This window comes from Orbicella faveolata, unplaced genomic scaffold (assembly GCF_042242905.1).
Source record: "Orbicella faveolata isolate gen_17 unplaced genomic scaffold, um_ofav_v1 contig_34, whole genome shotgun sequence".
Classification (NCBI taxonomy): domain Eukaryota; kingdom Metazoa; phylum Cnidaria; class Anthozoa; order Scleractinia; family Merulinidae; genus Orbicella; species Orbicella faveolata.
Genome location: NW_028301563.1, coordinates 3,732,501 through 3,749,016, shown reverse-complemented (window position 1 = coordinate 3,749,016; position 16,516 = coordinate 3,732,501). Strand labels below are relative to the sequence as shown.

General features: G+C 37.1%; 2 protein-coding genes across 3 annotated transcripts in view; one reads left to right on the top strand and one right to left on the bottom strand.

The window, feature by feature from the left end:
• The first annotated feature begins 384 nt into the window (after positions 1-384).
• LOC110068042 (elongin-A-like) lies at positions 385-9,528 on the top strand. The gene is made up of 13 exons (XM_020775405.2): positions 385-632; positions 724-780; positions 2,011-2,259; positions 2,772-3,033; positions 3,450-3,539; positions 4,122-4,175; positions 4,461-4,515; positions 4,884-4,926; positions 5,539-5,640; positions 5,758-5,836; positions 6,376-6,567; positions 7,824-7,872; positions 8,102-9,528. Exons 1-13 carry the CDS (start codon positions 561-563, stop codon positions 8,133-8,135), a joined length of 1,338 nt encoding a protein of 445 aa, XP_020631064.2. The 5' UTR covers positions 385-560; the 3' UTR covers positions 8,136-9,528.
• A 175-nt stretch (positions 9,529-9,703) lies between these two features.
• Positions 9,704-16,516, bottom strand: part of LOC110068112 (gamma-1-syntrophin-like) — a 24,642-nt gene continuing 17,829 nt past the window's right edge. For both annotated transcript variants that reach the window (XM_089299077.1, XM_089299076.1), the window contains exons 15-21: positions 15,957-16,073; positions 15,475-15,546; positions 14,534-14,612; positions 14,054-14,127; positions 13,447-13,539; positions 12,909-13,019; positions 9,704-12,419 (exon numbers count right to left, since the gene is read on the bottom strand). In XM_089299077.1, the coding sequence (XP_089155203.1) occupies positions 12,312-12,419; positions 12,909-13,019; positions 13,447-13,539; positions 14,054-14,127; positions 14,534-14,612; positions 15,475-15,546; positions 15,957-16,073 (654 nt within the window). In that variant the 3' untranslated portion in view covers positions 9,704-12,311. The remainder of the gene's footprint in view (positions 12,420-12,908; positions 13,020-13,446; positions 13,540-14,053; positions 14,128-14,533; positions 14,613-15,474; positions 15,547-15,956; positions 16,074-16,516) is intronic.

Sequence of the window (16,516 nt, the reverse complement as noted above, 5' to 3'; positions counted from 1 at the left end):
ATGAGCTTATGTATGATGCGCGCATTCTTGAGTTTATTAAAAAGAGCACCCCCGTCCTTTTTACATGAGAGTTCCCCCCCCCGCCCGGGGGGTTTGGAGCCCTTGCCAACGAATATCGTTCTCAGTTATTCCCCAAAGGACAGGATTTGACGAAAACTAATCCCCGGCATTTTGTGCAAACCGCCGTAATCTTCAACACCTGACAAACTTAAATGGGGGACAGGAGGAAAGGCTGAATAAACAGTTTGAAAATATATTATCGATTACTGAATGTGAATGTCAGTGGTTGTTGCGCGCTCCATTGCGAGCCTTTAGCGAGAGAAGAATGAGGATAAAGCCTTCACTTCCGGCAGAACCTGGAGGTCTGGGGATACAAAAAACACCGGAAGTTATTGTTTCTTGTAAGCGAGGCTAAAATCGACACGGTGAGAAAATTTTCTTTGAAATTTACTTGGTTAAAATGAAGTGAAGTAATTTCTTTATCCTGGGGAGCACATTTTTCGTCATTTAACGGTTGCTCCCTCCTATTGTAACCTCACCTGAATCTCCTTGGATTTACGATGCCATCTCTTGAAAAATATGTGCAAAAGATTCACAAGAAGCTGAACAATGAAAGACTCGAGGAAGCAAAGGTGAGAAGTGGTGGTTTTTGTGGAGATTATCGATCCTAGCTTCCTCTATTTGCACATAGGTTTATTTATTACTCTTTTTATGAAATTGTAGATTAAGAAGTATCTTCAGGAGCTTGACAGAATTCAAATCACGCTGGACGTCTTGAAGGTCAGGAGCCAAGTCTTTCATAACCTATTAAACATGACCTTGTTGTGAGCTTATTGTTTAACTTTGATAATGGTTGTGTTTTTCGCAAGAGTTTAAAATAAATTTGCATCAACAAGAAAGTATAATCACTATGTTAGCTGTTGTGCAGCAGGAATGAATTGTTAATGTTCTTGTGAAATTCGACTCGTTAGCTTTGCCTGGGCCAACAACACCGATCTGCCGGTCCAATATGCGTTATAGCCTCGCCGTCATCAAGCGCCAAGACACGTTGTTAGTTACTATCATGGCTGGGTGTATTTTGTACTAATTTTAATGTTATGGTCACATACATATTGTACAGAGTATGTAGAATTATTTTCTAGTAAATAGCGGCTTCTGCCAGTAATTTCCTACAAAGTAAGAAGTTCTCATATTTTTATTTATAGTCTTTCATTTGTTTCCATTCAACATAAATTCCCACGTGACAATAATACTACTAAATTGAATTAAAGAAAAAAATTATAATTCAGTTATAAATAAGTTACATCATTATTTACCTTTTTTTCTTTTGAAATAACTATCCAGATTGGCTGCTTTAATACTAAAGATGCATTATCCGGCAGGACCAACTTGAGCCATATTATGCATCCAGGCAACCTATCCTTTGTAGTGCGTCATTCTTGATGCATAATGAGCCTTGTTCCTGTCTTTATACTGGAGACGCATAACCAGACAAACTACAAATGTTTGCGCAAGTTCGTCCAGATGGATAATGCATCTTTTGTATAAAAACAATGAGGATGCATTATCCTTCTGGACAGATGATGCATCCTCTAGTGTAAAAACGGCCAGTGATGCAGTCAAATTAATTTTATATACTTTTAGCAGGTGTGAAAATAATATAGTTTAAACCAGTTTATGGTCTGATAAAATAATTCATTCATTAAATGGCAACTGGTAATCTTGAGGTAAATCCGAGCATTTTGATAGGTTCTTTCCAGGTCGGGATTTTGCCATACGGACTGTTTCCATGACAATCTGTATGCCATGGTCATTTTTTTTTCGAATGTCATATAATAAACTACATTATACTAACCTAGCTTGTTCAAGCCGTACAGAGGAACACTGGCCCTGGGTCATTTTTGTAGGGACCATTCAGTACTGCTATGACCTCGGGCCAATATTCCCCAGTACGACCCTCACACTCAGTTGGTAGGAGGCTAATCTTTTATTTTGTCTTTTTGAATAAAGGCAACTGGGATTGGAAGGGCTGTGAATCGATACCGTAAACATGGCAATGATGTTGGGGATATTGCTTCTTACTTAGTCACAAAATGGAAAGAACTCTTGAAACAAGAACCAGGTGCAAGTCAAACTTCATCTTCTGAGGCTTGTGATAAAGAACTGTCTGGTAGTCATGTGGTAAGAGAATCAAAGGTTGATCAAATAAATAACAAACATGACAAGTCCAAGCACAAAACTGGTGAAATCAAACCCAAGGTATGTATTCTACCCCATTACAATTAATTGGTGTGTAAAATTTGCTGATAAGAGAACTTTTAATTTTTGAGTAATGGATTAATGTTACGTTACCTATGTAGCCTGTTCTTGGGTAAGACACTTCACTCTCACAGTACCTAACTCCACCCAGGTGTATAAATAGGTACCAGCAAATTTAATGCTGGGGGGTAACCCTGCGATGGACTAGCATCCCATATGTGGGGGACTGGAAATACTCCCAGTTGCTTTATATTACAGTAACCGGAGATAAGTGGGTCACTTGGCTTGTTTAATTTGCAGACTTTACCTACCATTACCTATCTATACCTGCATTAATAATTGAGAGACAATTATTTTTTAAACTAAAACATTAATCTGAGCATTATTCTGGCCAAGCAGAGTACAATATACCTGCAGGCCTGCATTTCTGCATTAGTACCCTCTGTAAAATAGGACTCAAACCTCATGATCACCAGATGCAATTTATTCACCATATAACTCTGACCTTTCAGAGCCGACCCACACTGCAGCTCTGTGATGTTTCATTTGGCTGTGAACCTGTTAACATCAACAAACAGAAGAAGAGACCCACAGCGTCTGCAGGTGCTGCAACAAAAATGACATCAAATGAGAGTTCAAGACTAGAGCTAGATCTGCCTCCCCTGCCATCATCACTATCAGTTACAAACTTACTGCTGCCAGAAATTCAACCCACTTATAAACCTGTGAGGTTACCTGCTGAGTTCTGTGATGGTTCACCTAAAAAGAAAAAAGGTAGGATTGAAGTTCTTTCAAGAATATTTTAAAAGGTTTGAAGAGGTCTACAATATTTTAAAAGTTTCAAAAGGTCTACAGACTCCTCTCCATACAGCAAATTAACTTGTCTCCCCCCTGCCTCTTCCAGGCATGGTTTGGGTGTGTGTGTGTGTGTGTGTAGGGGGGGGGGGGGTGGGAGGGAGGCAGCACAAGAAACGACATACAGAAAATAGGGGAGAAGCACTGTGCTGGAAGGTGTTCATGCCCTACACCAACCTCCCTCTTCATTATTCACTTTGCCATTTGCCCTGACTAACCGAACACCTGAAAGATGCTTTTAATTAGTCTGACCCCTTCAATAAATCTTAATTAGCAATTTAAATAGGCATTCCATTCTGTGCATAACAGCAATGTTTTAATTTTTTCCGTTCAAGGTGTAGTTGCTGGTGAGGTTGATGAGCACGCTCTCATGTCCAGAAAATCTCGCACTCAGGTGTTTTCAGGACGAAGATTGCAAGCTGGAAGTTAGTATTTACATGTCTGTACTGTTCATTTATCACTGGAGAAAAAAATTTTTAATAAATTTGTTGCAAAATTATTTTATTAATAGACATACTTTCTTCAATGATAACATATTTATTCTGCTGATAGCAGATATCCAATAAATGGATCCTTCTAATGCAAAGACCATCATTTTAGTTTTACAACAGTAGCATTATATGCTCCAATACCATGAATCACATGTGATGATCACTATGTCAATAATTCTTGACTATTGTTTTCTATGAGGGGATAGTTTACAAGGCCAAATTTAATACTGACATTTCTAATTAACTTTCATTTAATTTCTTTCAATATTCTGCCTAGATTTAAAATTAGGCTGGATCCCAGGATTTAGTCTTCTAAATCTTGTTCCTTGTAATCTTAGGAAAATGAGAAACATTGCCATTTTGCCAACAAACTTCAGCCACTGCATGCTAATGGCCTTTTTCTGTGCTGGCTAATAGTGTTAATAGCTCAGCCATCAGCCAATCAGATTGCAGTATTTGCCTTAGTATTCTAGAAGTTCTAACTCTAACTAAATTATTGTTTTATTTTTTTCATAGCCATTACATCTCTATATGAATTATCAATGAAGATCTTAATTGAGAACATTGATGGTATGTTAATTGCTAATACTACATTACGGTGTACTTAAAAAATAATATAGACTGGTCTTATGCACATATGGGTTTAATAAATCTTGCTTTCCAGTGCTCAGCCCCTTAATTTATGGGCACAATATGTTGGTTTCATAGTCCCTTTTGCTGGAAATTTGAGCTTCACTTCCTTAGCATCAAGCTATGAATAGTTGTGTTTCTCTAACACTGAAAAGTTTTTGAAGAGATTTTTCAATGATCAGCTGTAATCGACTTGAATTGATGTTACATGTCATTTTGTTACAGCTCTTGGTGACACTGGTGGAGTACCCTGTGACATTCTTCAACCAGTTCTTGAGAAGTACGTTTTTCTGCATAACTGACTTGAAAAATTGTATGACTTCTATCCCAGCTATTTGAGATCTTTACTTCTGAACACCAATATCAATTGAAAGAGCTAACAATCTTCAAGAAAAGGATGCCTTAACATGATGGTGTGTAATGGAGGATTTATTTAAGAAAGGGTAAAACTGCCTGACAGTGTAAAGGCTTCTAAAAACTCATAATGATAATCCTACCTCTGTAATGGCTGTTAATATTCAGGACACACAAAAATTAATAACCTGAAGGACAAGTGATGTGATATGATGTGGCAAGTTGTGACTTACTCATAAATGAATTCGAACTTGGTGTAAAGGGTCCAACTAACAGCTTAACGTTCTTTATCAGGTGTAATCCACAACAACTCTTGCATTTGGAAGAATGTAACCCTGTAAGTTGAACAATTTTTTTAAAAATTGTGTCAGGTGTTATAAGGCCCTTACTTGTGGGAGGTTTCCACTTCCTTTTATTTGTGTGAAATGTATCCTGTTAGTTCTGAGAGATTTCCCTTTGCTTGACGTGTGACCTAACCTGCTAAAAGGAGCTAAATTACTTTTGAGGGGTATTCAAAAATGTTATACATCATGTCACCTTGTAGGATGTATCCCCTTGCTTATGGGAGGTTTTCTCTTGCTGTAAGGTATAGCACTTCTGAATTGGTGGTCTATTAATAGCACCTTTACCTGTGAGTAGTATAGGACCCTGACTTGGGAAAGCCAATCAAGGACCCTCACTCGAGGGAGGTACTTGTGGGAAGCATTCCTCTACTTGTGGTAGGTATCCTTTTACCAGGGTGGGGGAGGGGGGTACTTGCAGGAGGTATCCTCCTGTACTTGTAGGAGGTGTCCCCTTAGTTGCATGAGAATGTGGCCCCTTATATTACTTAGCTTGGGGGTGTCCTCTTACTTGCAGGAGTAATTATTTCCTTACTTCCAGGAGTTATGTCCCCTTACATATGGTAAACGTATTGTTAGTAATGTTGTTAAAAACATAATTGTTGTAGTATTTCATTGATGACACTGATCCACTTTGGGAGAGGCACTGTTGTAGAGACTTCAAAGGAACAAAACCTAAACCGAGCCAGAGCTGGAGGGAACTTTACATGGTGAGAGTTTGAAATAGATTGTAGCATGGCAGCTGTAACATCACATGCATTACTTTAATTTAACATGACATAAAAATGTTTTTACTTTAATTATGCTATGTAAATCTTGTTTTACAGCAAAATGAGATCGAAAGAGAAGATAGGTTGAAGAAAATAAATAAAAAAATTGCTGCTAGTCAGGCAGCTAAGAAACCTGGTAAGTAGATGTTAGATTACTGTTGTAAAGATTACTAAAAGAAGAACAATATCTGCACTGCACGACAAAAGTGCTGAAGGGATGCCCATATTGTAAGGACAGGGGTGCTTATTAATGGAAATTTTTAAGAGAACTCCAAAGGTACGAAGACCCTGTTTTGTGGGTGTGGCTTGAATTTTTTAACCCCTAAGAGGTACCAATTCCAAGGCAACATGTAACCTGACACTGACCCTTTTTGGTTTGTTTAGCCTTAGTAACGATTTTGTATGGCATTCACCAACCTAGATAAGTGTAAACCTCTTTCAGGAAAGAAACTCACTACATCTCATGAATATGACAAAGCTGTACTGAAGTAACAGATATTTACCTATAATGTATATGATTAGCCCTAAGTTGAAGCATCCATCTGGTCCGGGTTGTCAACACTTATATTTGCTGCACAGCAATTTATCTACAGAATAATGTTAATCATCCACTTCTTTGAGCGCATAACCAGACATACTCTGTTGGTAATAATGTTACTTTTCTTTTCCTCAAAGAACGACAGGCCCAAATTGCTTTTGTTCATACAGAGGCCAAGCCTCCCCGTGATGTTCGTAAAAAGCAGGCTAAATTTGGGACTGGATCAGGGGTTTATCCTTCCATACCTGTGATAGCTCCTTCGAGAAGTACTCCACTGGCACACCAAAGAAATCTTGGTTCTTCTAATTCACCAGCAAAGAAACATGCAGGTTTGCATTTACAATAGTCTGAAGAAGAAAAGATTGTATCACAGAATTCTTGAGAATTTCAACCTGGAAACTGAGAGGCTGCTAATTTCCTCCTCTTGCAACTTAACCCATTGACTTCTGTGCCCTCATAACGGGTTGTGACGAGTCTTGGCCTTTGTTCCACTTCTGACATCATCACCTTTGACCAAAATTGGCATCATCTGTACTCATCTTATGCAGGAGGAAAAGATCTTTCCAATGATACCCAGATCAGAGTGATCGGCTCAATGGAGCCTGAAATATGCACAAAAATGCTCAGAAATTTGAGTGAAAAACTTAGAGCAAAATTTCCTGCAACTACACATGGCTGCTCCATGGCAAAAATTGCCTGTCTTGATGATGCTTTCTCAGAATTTTTTGAACTGGAAGCAAGCCCAGTAGAAGGTCAATCACTGCAGCTAAAGGATAAGAGAAAGGGAAAAAGGAAAAGCAAAAAAAAATTAAATTAAAAAAAAAACGAAAAGCCTAAAGACGAAAATTTTGATTTCTGCGCGTGCCTGAGCAAAAATGTCGTAAAAACGCAATGCTAGTGGAAAGGAAAGCATGCTTTCATGTTGCAAATGCATTTTTGGGTGGATTGGAGCTAATTTGGCCCATATCCAGCCTGAAAATCTCCAAAATGTCCAAAAAATGCATTTTTGGCCAAAAGTGGAGTCAGTGGTTTAAAACAACGAACACCCTCTGCCAGATCAGGGACTGTTGAGACCATTTTGAAGTGGAAAAACTAAAAACCCTGGCCAAGAAAAATTTGAATTAGCCAAGGGGTCTCTGTTCCACCATTTATCATGCATCTCTGTTACCCTTTTGAATAACCAAAAAAGGCCTGCAAGGGCTAAGCTCTACCTCCCCCTCTGCAATGCACCAATGTTATTAATAACATTCCTGATCATGGGTTATCAAATCCTCAGGAAATTTTTCTCAGCCAAATTTGATGGCTTGCCAAAGAAGGAAGAACCATAACTGTTTAAAAACCATTTTAATTTATAATAAGCTAAAGGAAATGTCTATAGGGTCCACGAGAAACAAATCTTACTAATTATATAATCAAATGTAGAAATGTGTAATATGTAACTCAAAATCTGAAAGAAATCACTCTCGACTGGCTTGCAGCATCACAATATTACCAGTATGTTAACGATCTGTCTTCAGTGAACAAATAAGTGAGGATGTTGTCACCTGATGTAAGGTAATTGCATTAATTTTAAATTAATTTTCAGTGCCAGCACCAATGATGAAAAAGACAATGAAACTGTTCAAAAACCAGAGGTTGGTAAATGTGTTCAGTTTATTATAAATGAAGTTCAGTGAAGATCATAAACTTTATTGGCTTCTCTGGGCTTCCTTGCCTTATAAATTGATATTTTGTAAATATATTATTTTATAAATGGACAAAGTAAAACAAACAAACAAACAAACACACAAACAGTGATTCTACATGTCTGGAAAAGACTGATGATTTAGAAGTGATTCTAACTGGAGTTTTATTGTCTACTAGGAGCAGAGCCACGACAAGTATCAAGAGGAAATAAGATTTCTCATGGAGATGATTTTGTTTAAGTTGGTAGAGAGACAATTCTAAAGCCTTTGAGTATGTCAGACATGTTGGAATAGTTTTTTTTTCTAGCTGTTGAGCTTTTAGAGTAGGAATAATTGCATTGAAATGTAGCTGTAGTTTAAGTAGGTTTCCACCTGTGATTAAAATTTCTCTAGAGGTAAGGTGGTGCTTCTTAAACTAATTAATAATTCATCAAGTTTAAACAAAGGAAATCGTGAACGTGACAGGGTTTGGATATCTGATCTTAATTAGCAGAGACAGCATTTTGACCTTAAATTTCATCAAAAATACTTCATTACCTGTCATATTTGCAGCTCTCTTCCCGGTGTTTGGAGATGTGGTCAAACACGGTCTTTCATGTTTGATATTTTACTTAACTGTAGGTGTTATATAATTGATCATCTCCCCGAGGTAAGGCCTCTCTAGTCAATAGTGTTTGTCTTTGATCAAGATCTTTTATCTTGATTGTCAATGTGGCTTGCTTTGTAAGAGACTTGGTAAGGCTGATGAAACATACAGAGTGATCTTACTAGCCTGTCTAAAGCTGTTGTGTGAATAGAAATAATTTCTGAGCCTGTCAGACACACAGTAGAGATATAAATATCTTATTAACCTCTTCTCAGTCCGTACTGTAGGTTACAGATCCTTGTTTTTTCCCCTTTGATTTATATTATGGCCTGCAAGCTTTTTGCTTGGGCCTTAAATTGAAGGGGAAAAACTTGGTTTGTACCTTACAGTACAGACCTCAAACTTGGTTTACTTAGTTAGAGGTATATAACAAGCTTATAAATTGTAACTGTGAGAGCTAAGACATCCCTGGGCTTAGATTTATTATTTATTGTCCACAATTTTATCTACAAGCTTCTCAGTATGCCACATGCATAAGGAAAGTATAATTATAATACTCGTCAAGGTGCTTTTCTAACCTTGACTGACATGAAGAAGGAATATTGTACAGAAGAGGATAATAAATTATTATTTGGCAACTTCAAATGAAATTCAGGCATTATGTGTATGACACATTTAATCCAGTGCAGTATAATTCAGTGTAATATAAGTTGATTGTAATTTGTTTTTCAAGGTACTAAGTACTACAATGTAGTTAGCAAATTATACATTGAATTACTTTAAAAATGGAACTGTTCTTAAAATATCAGAGTCAAAGGTAATTTAAATAGCTGTTTGCCTCTGTTTTACAATAAGGTGTAGTGAAAAAGTTTTTACATAAAGTATACCAGCATGTCATGCAATGCATATGTTGGAGCATTAACAAGACTCAAGATTTGAGTCAGCATTTGCGTGTCGGATGACTATTAAATATTGTAAAAATTAAAATAAAAGGCAAATAAATTGGGAACTATCAAGTACTTTGGAGTGCTTTCTTGGCCTGGGCTGAACTGTCCAAAATTGGTTCAGTTCTGGCCCTCTCTGTTACACAACACTACAATTCCGTCATGCTGAACTAAGCAAGTATTGTGCAACAGAGAGGACCACAAGAGAAGAAAATGTCAACAGCATTAATTATTAGCAATAACAAAAGAGTTGTTTTTCATGAAAAAAATATTTCAATTGTCTTTATTGGATTTGACAGATTTATATACAGATTGAAATTACTTCTTGAAAACATTCTGATCAAAGAAAAGTCACAATAAACTTTGGCAGAGTGTTTAATGTAATCATTAACTATCGCATCAAATATTTATTATAGTAATATCATGATCAGTGTGCTTTTTTCCTTCAGGCCTGAATGGCAACCACTCTTCAGAGCAAAAGCACACAGGGATTTCATTAAGAGTCCAGTAAGGACCCAGGGGCCTGTTTCTTGAAAGCTCCAGAAACTTTTCAGGCCTGCAAAGTCATTTTCAGTTAATCTGTATCTAAAAATAGACTGGTGTATACGCCTGAAACGTCTTGTATGAAGGACACTTCTGGCCATATTAAGAATATGTATTACTAAATAAAACAGCTCTGTAATCATAAGGTTTGAGATTTTGCTACGGCTTTCCCGGTGCGGAAACTTTTCAGGACCTTCAAGAAACGAGCCCCAGTATCAGGCAAATTGATCGGCTGAGAGGAGAATTTGGTCTGCCTGGTTTGACCATCTGGCCAGAAGCATGAAGAAGTTCAGTTCAAAAAGTTTTGCCTGCCTGTGAAAACCCTTTGCCTTCCTGTTGAAAACGTTAATGAAGCCCTTGTTGTCACTCATGAGCACAAAAATAAAGATGCATGCCCAACTTACTACCTGAAAATAATTTCTCTGTTACTGAATTTAATTCCTTGATTTGCTTTAATTTTGAATTCTACTGGCAGCAATGGGCTAATAACAATTTACCATCCAGTTTCACAAATAAGAAGCATGATTACTGGGAGTTTTCCTTCATTAGGTCTCATGACCTACCTGTGAAATTCAAATCATTTTTATTTACATTTTAAAATGCTGATACCAAAAAATTAAAAAAGTGTCTGTCAAATGGCAAAGGAAAATAAGGTAACGGCACTTTTCTTTTTTAAAAAATTGCCCATTGGCAAGGAAAGATAATTGCTGGGAAGCAGTTTTAGCCCTCACTTGGGTGCTGAAACTTGACATGGATACCAAGTATTAATATCAGGTACCATTTCTCATGGTACTCAGGTCAGAAACTTGCTACCAGTTCTAAACATATTGCTATAGTATTAGACTGCGAGCAGTCTATCTTTTGCTTGGAATTCTGTGAGGTAGGATGCAAAGAGGAACGCCACGCAAGTGAGCGGTTGAGAGAGTGTGAGGGTGACGTGTAAAACTGTGAGCCCCAAGTATCGTGGGCTTGCATGCTCGCTAGTTTTGCATTCTTCCTCACAGGCTTTATAGTAAAACAGACTAATCACAGTCTATTGTAGTATTTGTAAAATAACCAATTAGCTTATTAGTGTACTAATCAAGCTAACCTGGTTTTTAGATAAGGAAATGGCTGTGTAATAAAATTGAGACTGTTGCAAGAGGGCAAGACTAATATCTTCTCCACAGACCAGAAGACGTTTTTTTTTCCTGAGAGACTGGAAATTTGACTACCATTCTGCAATATGCCTATTTTTTACAGGAACTCCTAAATAATTTCATTATGGTATTTTTGCAAACCACAACAGGAATCACCAAAAAAAAGAGAGAAATAATGAGCAGTTCTGCCTACACATTACAACTTGAGGTACCTTCCTTAGTCATCTCTGCAAAACATTGTGAAATGGTCAGATTAGGTGTATTTTGAAGAACATGAACCATGGCAGGTAGTTTCATGTACTGATACTAAGCACTGAACGTTTTTTGTACATTTCAGCTTGAGTTCGGTCTTAGATACTTAAATATATGTAGATAACAGGCGACATTTGATATATCAAATTATATTCTAACATGGCTCCGAGGCTTTCAGGACAAACTTCTATATTTGGTGTTGTTTTCGTTGTTTCCAAGTCTCTTTTGGGAATTGAGAGACAAAAGAAACTTTAAAAATTTACAATTTTGACCCCAGAGCCTTGGAGCCATGTTAGAATATTGATATATCGAACGTGGCCTATTGCAGGTGTATGGGTTATTGACCAAGTGTGAGGTCAAGATGGCTGGATATTGGCCAAGTTCTTTTTTTGCATGTTTATGGAGTGAGACGGAGTCGAGGTCCATAAACTCGCAAAAGAAAGAACAAGGCCAATATCCAGCCATCTTGACCGAACAAGTTTGGTCAATAAAGGATTTATTACATGGCTTTCGGGGAAATTTTGTCTTGTGGGACACAGTGGGTAGTCCTGAGCAGGCAAGCTAACTTCTTTTTGCCCGCTCGGGTAGCCAATCACAGCACAGTATTTGATTCATCTTGCCCACTCACGGAGCTAGCCATATAAAAATTCATTTTCAACTAGGTGTTGTCCTTTGTGTCACTGTCACCGTTTCTAAAACCCCCTGCATGTATTTGTCACCTATTTCAAACTCTTCAAAGTCCAATCTTTGCTCCTTTCAAATTGATAAACTAATGTTGACTTCTTTCATAAAGAGTTTCCACATTCATCCATCACTTCCTTGGTCACAATAATCTAGATGTTGAGTACTGTCTAGTGTTCTAGTATTGGCTGCATATGTCATTTAATGTCCTCTCTCCAGTGTTCTTCATCTCAAGTGTGACAGTTAAAAACTATTGTCAAAAGAGAAGTTTGGGTCAACTTGAGCGACCTTGGCAGCATAGAAGGCATGCATCACTGTTAACACCTGCTGCATGTTTGTAAATTCTAACTCCTGAAATGAAAAAAAGCAAACATTATTCAGATATATAAGTGAACCATCTGATCAGTAACAATAAAATTGTGAAATAGTGCATTTCTTTTCCACACTTTTCAGAGACACCCCATTTAACAGTGTATTTATTTGTTCAGCAACACTAATGACCAGTAGCAAGTGCACACGAGGTTCTCAAAAAGTGATAGGCCATTAAGGTCTTATAATATAATGCACAAAGGAGGGTCCCTCCCTTAGATCCACCAATGCTAATGAACGGAAAATATTGACTTAAACTGATAAAGGCATTAACCCTGAATGATCATTAAACACTTATTTTACAACAGTCTAACTTGTTATCCACGTTTTTAAAGGGCGGTTCCTTCAAAATCAATTCAACAGTGTGGTGCATTATTTACCTGGAATACATGATGGAAAATGCGCATCAAGAGTAAATAAATATCACTATGACCAGTGTAAAAGCAAGAACAAATTAAGCAATTTGCTAACCTGTCTGTCAAAAGGACCAGCTGGAGAAGCAGAAAACAACAACACAATCTTTCGAAAACCATCATCAGATGAGCCACGAAGAAATGAGAACCGGTATTGCCACAGGAGAGACTAACAAAAGATGACAGAGATGGCATTGAAATGACTAAAATATTAACACAGAAATACCTTATCCTTATAACAGAGGCTTTGGACAAACAATCAAGAATGAAAATTAACAACAAATTAATCAACATTTTCAAATTCGTAAAACTTAAAGTCAGATTCTAATTACTGGCAGTACTTCAATCCTGTTTGAAATTCCTTGAAACACGTCACCTTGCACTCCTTTTTATTGCTACAGATTGATGTAAACATTCAAGCAGAACAAATGACATTTATTATTTAAAAGGGTGTTTCAAGGTTGACAACCAGAATAAAACTGAATGGGATGCTGCTATGTAGCACTCATGTTATTCCCTTCCATTCTCTTGAGTGTTGATGAGTGCAACTGAAATGTGTCTTCACAAACGAGGTAGTAAGTAGAGAAAAGACCAACCCTGTCAGACGCACTGTAAAGTCGCAGCCCTCTTTTGAGATCAAAAACAAGTTTCACACTCTGACCATGCCACTTTCCGGGAAATGTTCGAGACTAAAAATTCAATGAAAGAAACAAAATCTGAATGTTTGAAATCAAAACACGTTAACATGGTTCTTTTAAACAAGACTGTCAAGTAACTATAAAATTGTCTGTTTATTTTGAACACCAACAATACTGAAGAGTGACATAGGCTTGTAACAACCAAAGAATAAAATACGTATAGTTCCTTTAGTGTCAACATATGAGCTGTTATATGTATTGTGGAGCAAAAACCAAATAAACTTATTAATGACATCTGCTAACTAATAAATAGAGTAAATATATATCATTTCTTGGTCTGAACCAGACCAGACTGGCATGAAGTTAAACCAAAGTAACAAAACAGTGAGGCAGAGAAACAAGCAAAAAGATATTCACCATAATAATTAAGGCAAATAACATTTTGCTTGTTTTACACTGTATCATATATGTTATATATTATTGAATTAATAAATAAAATTTAGTTTTGGGTTCAAAAAAATACATTCCATAAATTTATGTTAATAATACGTCAAAATAACTGTACCTCAATTTCAGTGACTGCTTGATGGGTGGATTTCTGTACTCTGTTAACGATCTCTGTCAGATCAGCTTCTGTGTCTAATGAACATGAATAGACATGTACATCACTTTAATTTACAGACTCACCAAACAAGACTAGTTCAAAGTTCAAACGTTTCTCTCAGTTACTGGCCACTTTTAAGACATAAGATAACCATACTATTGAAATCTGCGTGTCTCCATTTACAGTGTAGCTACTCCAACCAAGGCCACCCAACAAGATTTTCCACAAATTTAAGGAATAAAAATTATTGATGTTAACACAAGTTTTCCAACAAATCATCCATGTAAGCAATCTGTACATTGAACAATTATTTGTTGGAAAACTATTGCTAACCTTCACAATTTTTATTCATTAAATTTGTAGAAAATTTTGTCGGGTAGCCTTGGTTGGAGAAGTCACACTGTGAATCAATAGCAGACTACATACACAACAGTGACTCACCAACTCCAAGGTAGTGGCTCCCGCCTGAACTGGACTGGAGGCAAAAGCAATGTTCTCTTTTGTCGAGTAGTTCATCTTCCTAAAAAACAGGATCAATGACATCAATCAATGCTGTGCCAGTTGTATTTAATAGTTCATATTATTTGAAAGTTTTATTTTATCAAGTTATCTTGTTCAAGGTTTTATCTTGTATTTTATCTTGTATATATCTATGTTTTATGAATATTTTAACTTTTTTTTGAAATATCTAGATTTTGTTCTTTTACTTTGTTTCATAGTGTCCTCATTTAGTCTGTGAGTGTTTTTTTAATACTATATGTTAGTATTGACACTCAAATAAAAGTTTTCCTTCATTCAAATATTTGTAGGATATCTGTGCATCACAAGGAAAAACTAATGAGATGTGACTATAATTCGCAAACCTTCACAGTGATTATCACTAATTGATTCAGGAGTTTCATTAATAAGGGCCAGGCACCGGGCAAATTGACTGGTCGTGAGCATGATTTTGCCCACCTGGTTTCACCATCTATAGTGGAAAGTTTTTCTACAAAGAAATTCAGATCAAATGGGTTTGTAACCTGTGAAAACCAGTTACCCTCCTGATGAAAATGTTAACGAAAAACCTGTGATTTGATCCCATTTCTGGTTAGTCATGGAACAATTAAAACATTTTTCCAATTTGTACATTAACACTATAATGTTATTAGGACCTTTACCCCACTGCTGGCCAGTTTTGCTCCTTTTTTACTGATTTTTCGTTGCTATCTTTTCACGTCTTTCACACTTTTTGTAAGACTGTTCACTTGTCTTTATCACCTACTCTGCAATGATTAATTTTTATAGCTGCTCTACAACTTGTGTAAACCCTGGAGACTCAACCTGTAACTAAAACCTGCCTTTTCACCAATTTCAACGAAAGCTGTGAAATTGTACCATACCTTACAAATGTGACAGACAAGTTCCATCAAATTATAAGAAATTTCGCTTTTAAGCCAGTCTCTTGTAACAACCTACAGTGTATAAGAAAATTTATCATGGTGTGATAATATAACATCTCACAATATGCTGGAAAGTAATGATGTTTTAAACATCTGAAATATAATTATCAACTTAAAACTCGGTGAAAGAGAGATACTTCTCATTGGCAATGTGTAGTTCCAGAAAATATACATACCTCCCCCACGAAAGAGATCGGTTTTCCAAGACCCCCCTGGCACCCCTCTGGAAAATCCAATTAAGCTTGATACATTTCTTTAAATGTTTTGGCTTCAGTGAACCCCTCACCCCCTAGGAAATACCAATCCCTTGTGTGGAGGGAGTATAGATATTTTCTGGAACTGCACAATGTTGAATGCTTTGATTACTGGCTTGTAGTTGCTCAGCAATGTATTGATTTTGTAAAGAATCGCTGAATACTTACAGGAGGCATTTCAAAAATCTGCAGCTCTGAGCCCTTGAGTGTTAAAAACTTTCTTTTCCAAACATTCCAATGGTTTGTAGATCTCAATCTTTCCCACACCCAGCCCATGAATGTAACCTGTTTAAAAACAAATTCAGCTAATTAACAAACAAAACGAGAAAGTAAAGTAGAGAAATGAGTAAGACAGGGCACGGTTGAGATGGGTGTTAGAAAGATAGAGTAGAAAGTACGAAGTAGGGTAGGGGGAGGCAGGGCAAGCTAGGGTAGGGCAAGGTAGAGTGAGGTAGGCTAGGGCAAGGCAGGGGGGAGTAGTGAGCAGTGAGGAGGGTAGGGTAGGATAGGATGGAGTAGTAAAAGAGGGTAGGGTAGGGTAGAGTAATAAGCTGGGTATAGTAAGGTAGGGTAGGGTAAGGTGGAGTAGTGGGAAGGTAGGATAGGGTGGAGTAGTATGGAAGGCTGGAGTAGTGAGGAGGGTAGGGTAGGGTGGAATAGTGAGGAGGGTAGGGTAGGGTAGAATACACACTAGAGTGGCATGGTATGGTGTAGACTGGATTGGAGTG